Source organism: Macaca thibetana, chromosome X (assembly GCF_024542745.1).
Source record: "Macaca thibetana thibetana isolate TM-01 chromosome X, ASM2454274v1, whole genome shotgun sequence".
Taxonomy (NCBI): Eukaryota; Metazoa; Chordata; class Mammalia; order Primates; family Cercopithecidae; genus Macaca; species Macaca thibetana.
Window position 1 is genome coordinate 46,688,244 of NC_065598.1, and position 18,509 is coordinate 46,706,752.

The 18,509-nt window shown below is 39.6% G+C and overlaps 1 protein-coding gene across 4 annotated transcripts in view; it reads left to right on the forward strand.

Moving 5' to 3' along the window:
• JADE3 (jade family PHD finger 3) overlaps positions 1–18,509 on the forward strand; it is a 150,010-nt gene that overhangs the window by 122,968 nt on the left and 8,533 nt on the right. For all 4 annotated transcript variants that reach the window (XM_050775587.1, XM_050775586.1, XM_050775585.1 and 1 more), the window contains 2 exons: positions 855–1,022; positions 5,187–5,303. In XM_050775587.1, the coding sequence (XP_050631544.1) occupies positions 855–1,022; positions 5,187–5,303 (285 nt within the window). The remainder of the gene's footprint in view (positions 1–854; positions 1,023–5,186; positions 5,304–18,509) is intronic.

The window sequence follows — 18,509 nt, forward strand, 5'->3', positions numbered from 1 at the left end:
GGGGGCAGATATTATGGTAACTGTTATAACTTGAATCTGAGCTGCGGGTGAATCTCCTGAGGCAGACAAGTTTTGAAGCTGCCATATTGAATCAGTTAGTCTCTAATAGAGTAGAGCAGTAAGGAGGAAATGATGGGCAAAATTGGGGATAGCAAAAAGGAAGTCTAGAATGTTTCCCAAACTAATCTCCAGTCTTTCACAGTAATTCATTTATTTATTTGTCCAACTTCATTCCATAAAGGATTTGAAGTACCTTCCAGAACTCGTTATGAATTATTGTGATTAGTGTAATATTCTATTCAAGATTCATTCACAAGTCTCTGTTTCTTCAACCCAAGCAAGCAATTGCTATGATTTACTGAGTACTTTTTATGCACTAGGCGTTAATAGGCTTTTTATAAACGTTAGTTCATTTGCTCCTCAGAAGTTTCACTCTCTTTATTTTCTAACATTTTTTTCTTGATCACAGCAGTGTATGATTTTTAGGAAATGTTCAATAAGTGTTTGACTAATTATAATACATAGTCATTGAAGAAGCTTTAGAAAACAGACCAAAAAAATGCTGTAATCACAACACTTAGATAACAGTTGGGCTAATGGTTGGCTGTATCTCCTAGTCTTGTTCTATCATCCTTAAAGTCAGTTCTCATGGACAGACATGCTGATCTTAGGACAGATGGTGGAAGTTGCTTTTTTGAGTATTTTTAAATCACTCGATACTGGATATAAACTTGTTCAGCTTTATTTGCCTTTCTCCCAAAAGCGGAGGATACTCTGTGACTGTGTATCAGAACAGATACCAACCCTGGTGAGAAGGTACTGACCATTCTCCCCTCTCCTCCTCGTACCTCCAGGCCTGCTATGGCATCCTCAAGGTCCCAGAAGGCAGCTGGTTGTGTCGCTCCTGTGTCCTGGGCATTTATCCGCAATGTGTGTTATGTCCAAAGAAAGGTGGAGCCATGAAGACCACCAAGACAGGGACTAAATGGGCTCATGTCAGCTGTGCCCTGTGGATCCCAGAGGTAAGAATTCATCCAGGCCTGTGAGACCATTTGCTCCAGGGTGTCCCTGTTCCCCACAACATTCAGACTGACTCAGGCTTAGTATGGAGATGCTTCATGCTTGCCCATGTTTCTGAAGTAATGGTACTTCCACTTGAGCTACCTCAGATCCTTCTTGGATGCACACGTACATGTAAGCCCATGCTGATTAATATATAGGTGGTATTCCCGTGGTACTTGGGATAATACCCAAATATGTACACGATATTTGGGTATATCATGTATAAATTGATAAATTTGTATGAGAGGAGAGACACAAAAGACCAGGGTGTGAGCAGCAGGATTTTTTAAGGTAAAACTTATGTTTAGATGCCAAATTTTAAGTGTAGAGTTTTGTGATATTTTACACTTGTATGTATCTGTAACCACAACTCAGACCAAGACATGAAATACCTAAAAATAGACATAAAGCACCCCAGAAAGATCCTCTATGCCCACTTTCCAGTCTCTATCCCCCAAGAATAACCACCATTTTTATCTCGATCATGATAGATTAATTTTGTCTGGTTTTAAACTTCATACAGTATGTATTCTTTTCGGTCTGGCTAACACTCTATGTTGTGGTGTGTATCAATAGTTGATTCCTTTCTATTGCTAATATTCCATTGTATGGATATACTCTGATTTATTCATTTTCCTTTGATGGCATTTGGGTTGTTTACATGTAGGCTATTACAAATTGAGCAATAGCTCTTTGTCTACTGTGATAGATGCCCTTTACCTTTTTTTATTTTTATTTATTTATTTTATTTTTTATTTTTATTTTTATTTTTATTTTTGAGACAGAGTCTTGCTCTGTCGCCCAGGCTGGAGTGCAGTGGCGCAATCTCGGCTCACTGCAAACTCCGCCTCTCAGGTTCACGCCATTCTCCTGCCTCAGCCTCCTGAGTAGCTGGTACTACAGGTGCCCGCCACCACACCCGCTAATTTTTTTTTTTTTTTTTTTTTTTTTTTTTTTGTATTTTTAGTAGAGACAGGGTTTCACTGTGTTAGCCAGGATGATCTCGATCTCCTGACCTCAGGTGATCCGCCTATCTAGGCCTCCCAAAGTGCTAGGATTACAGGCATGAGCCACCGCACCCAGCCGATGCCCTTTACTTTTTGAAGCTCTTTTCAGGGCTTACACTCAACATCTGCCAAAGACCCTCTTTATTCAAACTTTGATTTGTCATCTAGCCTGGTCCTTCAGTTGCTGGTATTTCCTGAGTGGCTACATGTACACTAACTTAATTAAAGTGGGGCTTACAGACATTTCTTCTTCTTATGGTTGCCTTTTTTTATTTCTTTAGCTGTGTGGATATCCCACTCATATCCTGTCTCCCCAACCACTATCCAAGCCAGCAGATTTGTTAGGCAGTTTAACTGCATGACAAGAGAGACTGCAGAATCTAGTTAATGGGGAGCTGATATTATATCAGTAACTCATTCTCCTTTAAGATTTTCCTGTTTTTAATCTTGTTAATATTGGTTCCGGGGAGTTATTGTCTAATAAAGAAGCTCACAGAGTTACACTAAAAGTCCCATATATATACTTTTGTATTCCTATGGCTATAGACATCAGTATTTTTTAAAAATATTTGAATAGTAGTTTCTTTTTCTCACTAAGAACATCTAGACATAAAATAAACAGGTTTCTGGCTTGAGAATGACTGTTTTCCAGCAGCAAATCCCCCAGCTGATAGAGTAGGCTCTCAGCTTATAAAAGTCCAGAACATGACTCAGGAAGAGCTCTTTAAAAACAAAATAAGCTTTCTCAGTTATTGGCATTCTCTTATGGTTTCTAGTTCTTGGTTTCTAGTGCCTTCTGGACTATTCAAGATCTGTTAGTTTCCTGATGTGGGTAAAACCAGTACTAGTTTGGCATCCTTATTTGACAGTTCTTCACCTTTTAAAGCTGTATCTCTCTTAAAAACTCATGTATATATTTGACGGGGTAGGGGGAATGAAAATACTTGTTACCAGCAGTTGCTTGACCCCTTATTTTCACATGGAAAAGAATATTTTCATCTTTTTTTAAAACATCCCTTTCTGCTGGGTGTGGTGACTCACGCCTGTAATCCAAGCACTTGGGAGGTCGAGGCAGGCAGAACACCTGGATCCAGGAGTTTGAGACCAGCCTGGGCAACATGGCAAAACCCCATCTCTATTACAAATACAAAAAATTAGCCAGCTGTGGTGGTGCATGCCTGTAGTCCCAGATATTCAGGGGCTGAGGTGGGAGGATCACTTGAGCCTGGGAGGTCGAGGCTGCCGTGGGCTCTGATCCTGCCACTGCACTCTAGCCTGGATGACAGAGTGAGACCCTGATTCAAAAAGGAAAACAAAAAAAGCATCCCTTTCTTTTCAGTACTCTCCCAAAGACTAATTTCACTTTGAAGCTACTTTGACTGAGGGAGTAGGGTAAGCTCATGATCGTCACGTGGTTTTAAAGACTTTGGTTTTAAAATGTCATCCTCATCCTTTCTACTTACATTCTGCAGTCTCTTCATTACACAAATGTGCTGTTTTCCAACAATATCATGGTTCCTTTGTAAACCAAATGGAAAGACTTGTCACTGCCTCTGTTTTTCATCCTTAGTTGATCAAATGAAACAACAAGGCATGTAGCACCATCTCTTAACATAATAGATACTCGATTTTGTGAATTTTAGTTACTTTCAGTAGCTTTCTTTGGTTCCTAAGTAAAAGTGTTCATTAAGGTAACCTTGGCTGGGTGCAGTGGCTCATGCCTGTAATCCCAGTACTTTGGGAGGCCAAGGCAGTAAGATCACTTGAGGCCAGGAGTTCAAGACCAGCCTAGGGTAACATAGCAAGACCTCGTCTCTACAAAAATAATAATAATAATTTTTTATTTTGTGGGTACATATTAGATGTATATATTTATGGGATGCATGAGATTTTGATACAGGCATGTAATGCCTAATAATGACATCATGAAACATGGGATATTCATCCCCTCAAGCATTTATCCTTTTTGTGTTACAAACAACCCAGTTATGTTCTTGTAGTTATTTTTATATGTACCATTAAGTTATTTTGACTATAGTCACCCTGTTGTGCTATCAAATAGTAGGTCTTATTCATTCTTTCTATCCTTTTTGTACCCATTAATTATTGCCACCCCCTGCCTGCTCTGTTCCCCCCACTACCCTTCCCACCCTCTGGTAACCATCCTTCTACTGTCTATCTCCTTGAGTTCAGTTGTTTTTATTTTTAGATCCCACATGAGAACATGCAATGTATGTCTTTCTGTGCCTGGCTTATTTCACTTGACACAATGACCTCCAGTTCTATCCATGTTGTTGGAAATGACAGGATTTCGTTCTTTTATATGGCTGAATAGTACTCCATTGTGTATATGTACTGCATTTTCTTTATCCATTCGTCTGTTGATGGACACTTAGCTTGTTTCCAAATCTTGCCTATCGTGAACATTGCTGCAAAAAATATGGGAGTGCAGATACCTCTTTGATATACTGATTTCCTTTCTTTTGGGTATATACCCAGCAGTGGGATTGCTGGATAATATGGTAGCTCTATTTTTTGTTGTTTTTTTTTTTTTTTAGAATCCTCCAAACTATTCTCTATAGTGGTTGTACTAATTTACATTCCCACCAACAGTGTATGAGGGTTCCCTTTTCTCCACTCTTCACCAACATTTGTTATTGCCTGTCATTTGGATAAAAGCCAAAAAGAAATTTTTTTTTAATTAGCCAGGTGTGGTAGAGGCTGTGGTGGGAGGATCACTTGAACCCAGGAGTTCAAGGCTGTAGTAAGCCATGATCACACCACTGAACTCTAGCCTGAGTGACAGAGGGAGACCTTGTCTCTTAAAAAAAAAGAAAAGAAAAGAAAAAAAAAGAAATAAAGTGAAAGGTAATCATGCCTAATCTATACTCCTGTTCTCTCATCCCATATGTGAATTATTTATATTACTGGAAATGAGTGAAGGACTGAGCAGTGGAAATAACTTTTGTTTATTCTTGATTCCATATTAACCTTAAGAGATGTGACTTACCTCGTTGTTTTAATGTTCTTAGCTTTATGTAACATCATTTATGGTTTGTGAAAGGTACTTCTGGGATGCCTTGGTACTTCTGCCTTATGGTGGTATTTTATTTGTAGGTCAGCATTGCTTGTCCTGAGAGGATGGAACCGATCACGAAGATCTCCCACATCCCACCCAGTCGGTGGGCCTTAGTCTGCAACTTGTGCAAGTTGAAGACAGGGGCTTGTATTCAGGTAAGTCCCCATGAGAAGTAGTAGAGTGGGCTAACACCAAATTAGCTGGACTCACCCTCCCAGTGAGAGTGTCCTGTCTACTGAAAGGTCACTCAGGAGATCACCCACCCACTCTCAGGGCTCTGCCATTGTACGGACCATTTCTGGAAATCCTTTTTTTGGATATTGCCTCTGGACCATTAAGCTCATTCTTTTCAGTATTCGTAGTGATAGTTTATCTTCATCCTTTGCTGTCGGAGCTGATGAATTAAGTGATTTCTAAAGCTAGATGATACCATCCTGGGTGGAAACCGGCTATAATTCTGAAACAACCAGGCCCATGTTCCTTTTTTTTAATTTCAACTTTTATTTTCAATTTTGAGGGTACATGTGCAGATTTGTTACATGAGTCTATTGTGTGATGCTGAGGTTTGAAATACATTTGGTCCCATCACCCATATAGTGAGCATAGTAAGTACCCAATAGGTAGTTTTTCAGCCCTCGTACTCTCCCTTCTCCCTCTAGTAATCCCCACCGTATTTTTCCTGTCTTTATGTCTGTGTATACCCACTGTTTGGCTCCCATTTGTAAGTGAGAACATGTGGTATTTGGTTTTCTGTTTCTTAATTAATTTACTTAGAATAATGGCCTCCAGCTGCACCCATGTTGCTGCAAAGGACATGATTTCTTTTTTTTGTTTTTTTCTTTTTCCAACTTTTATTTTCTGTTCAAGGGCACGTGTCCAGGTTTGTTACATGGGTAAATTGTATGTTGCAGAGGTTTGGTGTACAGATAATTTTCTCACCCAGGTAATCATCATAATGCCCAACAGGTAGTTTTTCAATCCCCACCCTCAGGTAGGCCCCAATGTCTGTTCCCTTCTTTGTGTCCATGTCTACTCAATGTTTAGCTTCACTTATAAGTGAGAACATGCAGTATATGGTTTTCTGCAATTAGGGGAGACATGGATGGGATTGGGAACAGCCAGTTACCTCCAGCAAAGGCACAAGGCTTGCCTTGTCTTTCCATGTTATTTCTCCTTCTGTCCCAAATGTAATAAGATGGCTCTGCTGGCTAGAGGGATGGAAAGGATGACCTTTCACCTCTCAGACCTCCTGCATGTGAACTGCAAGCTGGTTGGAGTTATATTTGCCTGCCGACCTTCTTCGGTGAAGAGGGGACATATAATATCATTGCACAGTGCAGGGGTCCGCAACTGCCAGACCACAGACAAGTATTGGTCCATGGCCTGTTAGGAACCGGGCTGCACAGCAGGAGGTTAAGTGGTGGGCAAGCAAGGGTTACCCGTCTGAACTCCGCCTCCTGTCAGATCAGCAGTGGCATTAGATTCTCATAGGAGCGTGAACCCTGTTGTGAACTGTGCATGCAAGGGATCTAGGTTGAGCGCTCCTTATGAGAATGTAATGCCTGCTGATCTGTCACCGTCTCCCATCACCCCCAGATAGGCTCGTCTAGTTGCACGAAAACAAGTTCAGGGCTCCCACTGATTCTACATTATGGTGAGTCGTATAGTTATTGCGTTATATATTACAATGTAATAATAATAGAAATAAAGTGTGCAATAAATGTAATGTGCTTGAATCATCCCAAAACCATCTCCCCCCAGTCCATGGAAAAATTATCTTTCACAAAACTGGTCCCTGGTGCCAAAAAGGTTGGGGACCTCTGGCTTTAGGGATAATGACGCTAGGCGCTTTGTGAGATTTCTTGCTGTCTGGCATGACAGTATTTTCCAGGCTTATCGTGTAGATTTCTTACTGTAAACCTGGGATTAGCTATTCCTCCAAGGAACCCAGGGTCTTTTACTGAGACATTGTAATTGAAGAACATAATCTGGACCCCCAAAGACCCTTTTAATTTTTTGAATTCATTCTTATATCTGACAGAATTGGCTACTTCCTCTTTTTTTTAACCTTTCTTGGATGATTTTATTTATTTTAACTATGCCACTTTAAAATAATAAAGGAAAAATTTTTAAAGGAAAACTCTTGGCCGGGCGCGGTGGCTCAAGCCTGTAATCCCAGCACTTTGGGAGGCTGAGACGGGCGGATCACGAGGTCGGGAGATCGAGACCATCCTGGTTAACACGGTGAAACCCCGTCTCTACTAAAAAATACAAAAAACTAGCCGGGCGAGGTGGCGGGCGCCTGTAGTCCCAGCTACTCGGGAGGCTGAGGCAGGAGAATGGCGTGAACCCGGGAGGCGGAGCTTGCAGTGAGCTGAGATCCGGCCACTGCACTCCAGCCTGGGTGACAGAGCGAGACTCCGTCTCAAAAAAAAAAATAAATAAATAAATAAAGGAAAACTCTTTTCATGGGGACTACTACCCTAGGACATTGCCTGTGTGTTTAAGCTGTTTCCTGGTTGCTGCCCATATGTGAGTCCCTTGAGGGCCAAGGTTGTGCATCATTCTTCTGTGAATTTCCCTGGCACAAAGTAGAGTGCCTTCCCATTGTTAGTGCTTAATTATGGTTTATTGAATAAATATATTCATATTTTATTGTACCATGGATTCATTTGTGATATGCATTTCCCCCTCTAAAAATAATATATTTTTCATTTTTCAGAGTTATTATTTGGTCATTTTATAGTAGCACATTGGATTTATATCCAGTAACTTATTTTCTTTATTGGAGTCACTGCAATTTCCCTCATTTTTGCTTTTGTTGTGGGACAGGGTCTCACTCTGTCACCTAGGCTGGAGTGCAGTGACACAATCATAGCTCACTGCACCATTGAACTCCTGGACTCAAACGATCCTCCTGAGTAGCTGAGATCACAGGTGCACACTACTACACCTGGCTAATTTAAAAAATTTTTTTGTAGAGACAGGATTTCGCTGTGTTGCCCAGGCTGGTCTTGAACTCCTGGCCTTAGGTGATCTCCTGCCTTGGCCATCCAATCCAAAGTGCTGGGATTACAGGCATGAGCCACCGTGCTTTTTCTTTTTTTTTTTTTTTTTTTTTTTTTTTTTTTTGACAGAGTCTCACCCTGTTGCCCAGGCTGGAGTTCAGTGGCGCGATCTCGTCTCACTGCAACCTCTGCCTCCTGGGTTCAAGCGATTCCCCTGCCTCAGCCTCCCAAGTAGCTGGGATTACAGGCACACACCACCACACCTGGCTAATTATTTGTATCTTTAGTAGAGGCAAGGTTTCACCATGTTGGCCAGGCTGGTCTCGAACTCTCGACCTCAGGTGATCCACCCGCCTTGGCCTCCCAAAGTGCTGGGATTCCAGGAGTGAGCCACCACACCTGGCCTTTTTTTTTTTTTTTTTTTTTTTTTTTTAAGAGAGAGCCTTGCTTTGTCACTCAGGCTGGAGTGCAGTGGTGAAATCATAGCTCACTATAACCTTGAACTTCTGAGCTCAAACAATCCTTCCACCTCAGTCTCCCAAGTAGCTAGGTCTATAGGCACACGCCACCATGGCTGGCTAAGTTTTTTGTTTCATAGAGATAGGGTCTTGCTGTGTTGCCCAGGCTTATTTTTTTTCTACAATAATTAGTAAGTGGCAATAAGACTTTGGTAAAAAGCACAGTGGCTCATGCCTGTAATCCCAGCACTTTGGATTGGAAGGCAGTAAGAGAAAATATTGGCCTTGACCTTAACAGACCTGGATTGTATTACAGCCCTGATGTGCCACATTCTGCCTCTATTATGGTTATTTATCTTTGAGTTTTATCTGCCCTACTAGACTGTAAGCTTAGACTTTCATCCTTAGATCCCCTATACCCAGATCTGGTAGACAGTTAATATTAGATTGATGGATGGATGATGGATTAACAGATTGAGAGATGAAACATTCTGGTGTAAGTTTCTTATTTGCAGAGCAATAGTTCTTACTTTCATTACTTGAGTTCAGATTCTTTATTTTATAAAGGTCTTACCAAATTGAGACTTTTACAATTTTGATTATAAGGAATTTCATTACAGAGACTCCTCTGCATGAGGAAAGGGGAGGAAACGTAGAAAGGACTTTGTCATACAGCTTGAGTGCCAGCTTAGCCACAGTAGAAGAAAGCATCAGATAGATTCCTAAGGTTCTTGACTCCAGGCTGTGGGTCCCAGATAATATCTCTGGACCCACCCAGGGCCAGGAGGAATTCACCACCCTGAAAGGAATGACACAAGCCTTGCTGGATTTGCCACCTACTGATTGTAGAGCCCTTGGGACATGAACAAACATAGGTGGTAGCCGGGCAGTGATCACTGCAGGCCTTGGGTGAGACCCAATGCTGTGCTGGCTTTAGGTCTGACTGGGTGCAGTCCTAGTAGTGGTGGCCATAGGGGTGCTTATGTTAGCCCTCCTCCATCTCCAGGCAACTCAGCACAGAGAAAGAGACTTCATTTGTTTAGAGGGAAGTAAGGGAAAAGAATAAGAATCTCTGCCTGTTAATCCAGGGAGTTCTTCCAGATATTACCCAGTAACACCAAGGTAGTATATCTACGAGTCTACAAGAGCCATGGCATTACTAGAGCAGATATGGCTGTAGTGACCAAAGACTTAGATCACAACACCCAAGTCCCTCTGAATACCTGGAAAGTCTTCTGAAGAAGGATGGATACAAACAAGCCCAGACTGCAAAGACTATAATAAATGCCTGACTCTTCAATGCCCAGACACTGATGAACATCCACAAGCATCAAGACCATCCAGGAAAACATGACCTCACAAAATGAACTAAATAAGGCAACAGTGATTAATCCTAGAGAGACAGATATATGACCTTTCAGATGGAAAATTCAAAGTAGCTATTTTGAGGAAGCTCAGCAAAATCCGAGAAAACACAGAGAAGGAATTCAGAATCCCATCAGATAAATTTAACAAAGATAATGTTAAATAATGGAAAAGAGTTAAATAAATGTTAAATAATGGAAAAAGGTTAAATAATGTTAAATAAATAATAAATAAATAATAAATAATAAATAATGTTAAATAAATAATGTTAAATAAATAAATAATGTTAAAAGTTAAAAAATGTTAAATAATGGAAAAGAGGCTGGGCGCGGTGGCTCATGCCTGTAATCCCAACACTTTGGGAGGCCAAGGTGGGCAGATCACGAGGTCAGGAGATCGAGACCATCCTGGCTAACACGGTGAAACCTTGTCTCTACTAAAAATACAAAAAATTAGCTGGGCGTGGTGGTGGGCCCCTGTAGTCCCAGCTACCTGGGAGGCTGAGGCAGGAGAATGGTGTGAACCCAGGAGGCGGAGCTTGCAGTGAGCCGAGATAATGCCACTGCACTCCAGCCTAGGCAACAGCGTGAGACTCCGTCTCAAAAAAAATAAATAAATAAATAATAATGGAAAAGAAGCAGAAATTCTGGAGCTGAAAAAATGCAATTGACGGACTGAAGAATCCATCAGCCTCTTAACAGCAGACTTGATCAAGCAGAATAATTAGCCTCAAGACAAGCTATTTGAAAATGCACAATGAGAGGAGACGAAAGGAAAAAGAATGAAGCATGCCTACAGGATCTGGAAAATAGCCTCAGAAGGGCAAATCTAAGAATGATTGGCCTTAAAGAGGAGGGAGAGAGAGAGAGATCAGGGTAGAAAGTTTATTCAAAGAGGTAATAACAGAGAACTTCCCAAATGTAGAGAAATGTATATCAATATTCAAGTACAAGAAGGTTATAAAACATCAAGCATATCTAACTGAAATAAGACTACCTCAAGACATTTAATAATCAAACTCCCTAAGGTCAAGGATAAAGAAAGGACCCTAAAAACAGCAAGAGAAAAGAAACAACATACAATGGAGCTCCAATACATCTAGCAGTAGACTTTTCATTGGAAACCTAACAGGCCAGGAGAGAGTGGCATGACATATTAAAAGTTTTGAAAGAGAAAAACTTTTATCCTAGAATAGTATATCCAGTGAAAATATCATTCAAACATGAAGGAGAAATAAGGACTTTCCCAAATAAAAGCTGAGGGATTTCTTCAACACCAGGCCTGTCCTACAAAAAAATATTAAAGGGAGTTCTTCAGTCTTGAAAGAAAAGGTTGTTAATGGCAATAAGAAATCATCTGAAGGTACAAAACTCACTGGTAATAGTACACAGAAAAACATGGAATATTATAATATTGTAATTGTGGTATGAAAACTCCTATCTTGAAGAGAAAGACTAAAAGATTAGCCAATCAAAAATAATAACTACAATAACTTTTGAGACATGGACAGTATAATAAGATGTAAATAGAAACAGCAAAAAGTTAAGGGAATGAAGTTGAAGTATAGAGTTTTTGTTCTCGCCTTGCTTGTTTGTTAACTTATTTATGCAATCAGTGTTGTCATCAGTTTAAAATATTGGGTTATAAGATATTATTCTCAAGGCCCATGGTAAACCTCAAATCAAAAACATACAAAAGATACACACAAAAATAAAAAGCAAGAAGTTAAGACATACCACCTGAGAATATCATGTTCACTAAGAGGAAGACAAGAACGAAAGAAGGAAGGAAGAAAAGACCACAAGACAACCAGAAAACAAATAAAATGGCAGGAATAAGTCCTTACTTATAATGGACAGAACTCTCCAAAAGACACAGAGTGGCTGAATCAATACAAAAAACAAGTCCCAATGATCTGTTGCTTACAGGAAACATGCTTCACTATAAAGACACATATAGGCTGAAAATAAAGGGATGGAAAAAGATATTCCATGCAAATGGAAATCAAAAAGCAGGAATAGCTATACTTAATAGATTTAAAGAAAACTATAAAAAGAGACAAAAAGATCATTATATAATGATAAAGCGTTCAGTTCAACAAGAGGATAGAACAGTCGTAAATATATATACACCCAATTCTGGAGCAACCAGAAATATAAAGCAAATATTATTAGAGTTAAAGAGATAGACCCCAATAAAATAATAGCTAGAGACTTTAATACCTTGCTTTCAGCATTGGACAAATCATCCAGATAAAAAATGAAGTATCATACTTAATCTGTACTATAGACCAAATCAACGTAATAGATATTTATAGAACATTTCATCCAACAGCTGCAGAATATACATTCTTCTCCTCAGCACATGGAGTATTCTCAAAGATAGACCATGTGTCAGGTGCCAAAACAAGTCTTAAAATGATTTTTAAAAATTGAAATCATCAATTATCTTCTCTGGCCACAGTGGAATAAAACTAGAAATCAATAACGAAGAATTTTAGAAATTATACAAACACTTGGAAATTAAACAACATGCTCCTCAACGACCAGTAGGTCAATGAAGGAATTAAGAAGAAAATGTTAAACTCTCTTGAAACAAACAAAATGGGAACACAACATACCAAAACCTATGGGATATAGCAAAAGCAGTACTAAGAGGAAGGTTTATAACAATAAGTATGTATATCAAAAAAATAGAAAAACTTCAGCCTTATAATGCATCTAAAAGAACTAGAAAAATGGACAAACAAAACCCTAAATTAGTAGAAGAAAGGAAATATAAAGATCAGAGCAGAAATAAGTGAAGTTGAAATGGAAAAAAACAAAGATCAACAAAACAAAAAAGTTGGTTTTTTGAAGAGATAAAATCACCAAACCTTTAGCCCAACTCGAAAAAAAAAAAAAGAGAGAAAATCCAAATAAATAAAATCAGAGATGAAAAAGACATTGCTACTGATACTGCAGAAATTTAAAGGATCATTAGAGGCTACTATGAGCAACTATATGCCAACAAATTGGAAAACCTAGAAGAAGTGAACAGATTCCTAGACACATATAACCTACCAAGATTGAACCATGATGAAATTTAAAATCTGAACAGACCAGTAACAGATGGTGAGATTGAAGTCATAAAAAGTTTCCCCTCAAAGAAAATCCTGGGACCCAGTGGCTTCACTGCCGAATTTTACAAAACATTTAAAGAAAGAACTAGTACCAGTGTTACTCAAACTATTCCAAAAAATAGAAGAGAAGGGAATACTTTTAAACTCATTCTACAAAGCCAGTATTACGCTGATACCAAAATCAGACAAAGACACATCAAAAAAAGAAAACTACAGGCCAGTATTCTGGATGAACATTGATGCAGAAATCCTCAACAAAGTACTAGCACACCAAATTTAACAATACTTTAAAAAGATCATTCACCATGACCAGTTTATTGAGGGTTTTTATCATGAAGGATGTTGAATTTTATCAAATGCTTTCTCAGCATCACTTGAAACGATCATACAGTTTTTGTCCTTCATGCTGAAGATACGATTTTTCACACTGATTGATTTGCATATGTTGAGCCATCCTTGCGTCCCTAGGATAAATCCCATTTGGTCATGATGAATGATCGTTTTAAAATAACTAAAAGGGTATAATTGGATTGTTTGTAACATAAAGGATAAATGTTTGAGGTGTGGGATAGAAATTGAATAAGATAGAGTGGCTAGAATAAAAATCTTGAAAAAGAACACCAGAGACTGATTTAGGAATTAAGGCATATCATTCCCCTTTGAAGAAACTTTGGGTTGGATGCAGTGGCTCATACCTAAAATCCCAGTGCTTTGGGAGCCCGAGGCAAGAGGATTGTTTAAAGCCAGAAGCTCAAGATCAGCCTGGGCACGGAAACTCTTCTTACAAATGTGGATTTGTAAAAGGTAGCATTTTTCCTCTAGTGAAAGCATTTGAAAAAGTATTTTTCTTCTACAATTACTGAACAATATATAGAAAATTATTTTTTCCGGCCACGCACAGTGGCTCACGCCTGTAATCCCAGCACTTTGGGAGGCCGAGGCGAGCGGATCACCTGAGGTCAGGAGTTCGAGACCAGCCTGACCAACTCGATGAAACTCCGTCTCTACTAAAAATACAAAAATTAGTTGGGCATGGTGGCATGTGCCTATAATCCCGGCTACTCAGGAGGCTGAGACAGGAGAATCGCTTGAACCCAGGAGAGACAGAGGTTGCAGTGAGCCGAGATCGCACCATTGCACTCCAGCCTGGGCAATAAGAGCAAAACTCCATCTCAAAAAAAAAAAAAAGTAAATAAACCACAGTGAGATACCATTTCATACCTACTAGGGTGGCAGCAATAAGAAAGGCAAACAATCAAGGATGTGGAAAAATTGGAACCCTCATGCATTGCTGGTGGAAGTAAAAATGATGCAGCTGCTGTGAAAAAAGTTTGGCAGCTCCTCAAAATGTTAAACATAGAGTTACCTTATAAACCAGTAATTCTACTCCTAAGTATATACCTGCAGTTTAAGATCACCAAGACCATTCTCAGGTTCAGTAATTCACTAGAAGGACTCTCAGAACTCAGAGGAACAGTTATGCTCATAGTTATAATTTATTATAATGAAAAGATACAGATTTAAAGTCAGCCGAGGATAGAGGCGTATGAGGCATGGTCCAGGAGAGACCTGGAATACAGCTTCCCATTACCCCTGCCAGTGGAGTTGTGCAGATAGTGCTTATTTCTCCCAGCAACAGTATATGATACAGAGTATTGCCAGCCAGAAAAACTCACCTTTGGTGTTCAGCGATTTTATTGAGAGTTGGCCACGTAGGCATTGCTCACCATCCACGTGGCTGACGTTACTCTCCAGTCCCTCCAGAGGTCAGGCTGATAGAAGGTGCCCCAAAGTCTCTACCATAAATCACATTGTTAGCATAGACTATCTCACTTGGCCCAAGGACCCAAGGTAAACAAAGACACTCTTATCAGGCAGGACATTCCAGGGGCTTAAAGGTTACTTCTAAGGAGCTAAAGACAAACAGCCAAACCTTTCTTTAGACAAGGTTATCCTTTACCGCACAACACCCAAGAGAAATAAAAACATATATCCACACAAAAACTGCTGCATGAATTTTCATAGCACCATTATTTCATAACAGACAAAAAGTTAAAACAACCCAAATGTCCATCAACTTGATGAAATGGGGTATATCCATACAACTATTTTTTGCCCATAAAAAGGAATGAAGTTCTAATACATGCTACAACATAGAGGAACCTGAAGAACATGCTAAGTGAAAGAAGCCAGACTCACACAACCACATATTGTTGTAATTCCACTTATATGAAGTGTCCAGAATAGGCACATCAATAGAGACAGAAAGTAGATTAGTAGTTGCTTGGGGCTGGAGTTGGTAACAGGGAGTAACTACAAATGGACAAGATTTGGAGTGGGCGGTGATGAAAATATCCTGGAATTAGGTATTGGCAATGGGTGCATGACTGTAAATATATTTGAAAACCATTGAAATGTACACATTAAACTGGTGAACTTTATGGTATATAAAATATATCTTAATAAAGCTGTTTCTGTCATTTCAGTGAATGAATATAATGACCATGCTGTAATGCATGTAGTGAAGTGTTTAAAGACATGTGTCACATAAAAGATGCTTTGTACAAGTGCTATTTGCTTGCCACAAAGAGAACAGTGCTATCTCAATTTTTTATTTTAAATTTGTAAAGATAAAAATATTTTTTTAATGGGTGTAATGAAACCTCTCTATCACCTTCCATGGTTACAGTGGAAATAAGTGAGATGTATGCAAAGGCATTTTATTTAATAGAATGTGCCAGACATATGTTTTAGAAAAGAACAAATAGGTATCTGGTATCTGACTGGCACCTTTCTTCTTTTTTTTTTTTTTTTTTTTTCTTTTTCTTCTGAGACCGAGTCTCGCTCTGTCACCCAGGCTGGAGTGCAGTGGCGCGATCTCGGCTCACTGCAACCTCCGCCTCCCGAGTTCAAGCAGTTCTCTGCCTCAGCTTCCCAAGTAGCTGGAATTACAGGTGCCCACCTGTACTTTTTAGTAGAGATGGGGTTTCACCATCTTGGCCAGGCTTGTCTTGAACTCCTGACCTAGTGATCCAACTGCCTCAGCCTCCCAAAGGGCTGGGATTATAGGCGTGAGCCACCGCGCCCAACCCTTTTTTTTTTTTTCCAGGATCTCACTCCCGTCGCCCAGGCTGGAGTGCAGTAGCACAATCACGGCTCACTGTAGCCTCAACTTCCCAGGCTCAGCCTCCCTAGTAGCTGAGACTGCAGGTGTGCACCACCACACCCAGCTAATTTTTGTATTTTTTGTAGAGACAGGGTTTCGTCATGTTGTCCAGGCTGGTCTTGAACTCCTGGACTTAAGCGATCCTCGCCCCTTGGCCTGCCAAAGTGCTGGGAGTACAGGCGTGAGCCACTGCGCCTGGCTCTTCTTCTTCTTCTTTTTTTTTTTTTTTTTTTTTTTTTTGAGAGGGAGTCTCGCCCTGTCGTCCAGGCTGGAGTGCAATGGCGCCATCTTGGCTCACTGCAACCTCCGCCTCCTGGGTTCAAGCAATTCTCCTGTCTCAGCCTCCCAAGCAGCTGGGATTACAGGTGTGAGTCACTGTGCCCGGCACTCTTCTTCTTTTTTTTAATGGCAATATTACTTTGTGTTTTTTTATTTTTAGTAGAGATGAGGTCTCACTATGTTACCCAGGCTGGTCTCGAACTTCAGAGCTCAAGCGATCCTCTCACCTCAACCTCCCAAGGTGCTGGGATTATAGGCGTGAGCCACCATGCCCACCCAGCCCAAGTTTTATCTTTTAAATTGCAATTTTTATTAACACATTGTAGTTGTACATATTTGTAGGGTATAATTTGATGTCTTTATATATGTTGTATAGTTGAATCAGGATATTTAGCATATCCATCATCTCATGCGTTTATCATTTCTTTATGGTGAGAACATTCAAAAGCCTCTCTTGTAGCTATTTTGTAAAATATAATACCATTCTGTTAACTATTGTCACCCTGTGCAATAGAACACCAGAACTTATTCCTCCCAATTATAACTTTGTGCCCATTGACCAGCATTTTTTCACCACCAAAATATATAGATCTCCACCTATAAATACCACAGAATTATCTTTTTTGAAAAGAGTTGGATTTTATGGCAGTTTCCTAAGGCATATTTTTTATATAAGTACCCAATTCTTGTCTGTGCATTATCTTTTATTTTGAATAATTTATGTTTATATTTATGTCTCTATATTCTATAAACGTTCTATAAATTTGACCTGAGAAGATCTGTTTTTAGCTTCCCAATAATAGTAGTTTAATGTCACTTATTCATTCCCTTGAATAAAAAGCCATTTGTTTTTTCTTCCCATATGTTTAAGTTATTAAACAGCAAAAGAGTACTGTGCCCAACACTTGAAATCTTTTACTAAAGAATACCTTTTACTTTTGTTTCTCAAATGTCTGACTAGTTTCTTAGTCAAGTAATAACAAAAAGTACCCAGGTAAAAGTACATCTTGAACTTTCATCATCCTCATTTTCGAGAGGCTTCAGTGTAATATAACAAACTTTTCTGATAGTGGTGTTAAAAGCCAGGGTGGACCATCTTAGGAGCTTCTTATCTGGAAGAATTCAGTAAGTGGCTAGATTACCACTTAATTGGAAAGTGGAGGGGGATGTGTATAGAGTGGGGGATGGAGGTAGAAAATCAGGTACTCTAGAGGAAATTCAAGCAATAATAAATGTGAGGCTGGATTAGATGATCTTAGAATTATATTTCATCCCTGGAATTCTTTATCATATGAAATTAATTTAAATGAAATATGGAATATGCCCCTTTAAAACTTTGACAGTTTCCAGTATTCTCTTAGGTGTTGAATTTCTCAATCTAAGATAATCTATCGGGCCTTTGCATTCTTTTTGTCTTTATTCATATGTAAGAGTTAACACTTGGCTTTAACCATAAGAATTCCCAATATTTCCTTAGAAATGAATCTTCCCTTACTTTCCCCACTTCCTCTACATAAACGCATAGGTGCACTCATGCATTTTAAATCTTTGGGCAGCAGCATGCAGTGGCTCATGCCTGTAATCCCAGCACTTTGGGAGGCTGAGTTGGGCGAATCACTTGAGGCCAGGAGTTCGAGACTAGACCAGCCTGGCCAACATGGTGAAACCCCATCTGTACTAAAAATGCAAAAATTAGCCAGGCATGGTGATGCACACCTGTAGTCTCAGCTACTTGGGAGGCTGAGGCAAGAGAATCGATTGAACCCAGGAGGCAGAGGTTACAGTGAGCCAAGATCGTACCTCTGCACTCCAGCCTGGGCAACAGAGTGAGACTGTCTCAAAAAAAAAAAAAAAAAAAAAAAAAAAAAAAAAAAGCTTTCCACAGTGATGGAAATGTTTTACGTCTGTGCTGTCTAGTGTGGTTAAAATGTGGCTACTGTGACTAAGAAACTAAATTTTTTAAT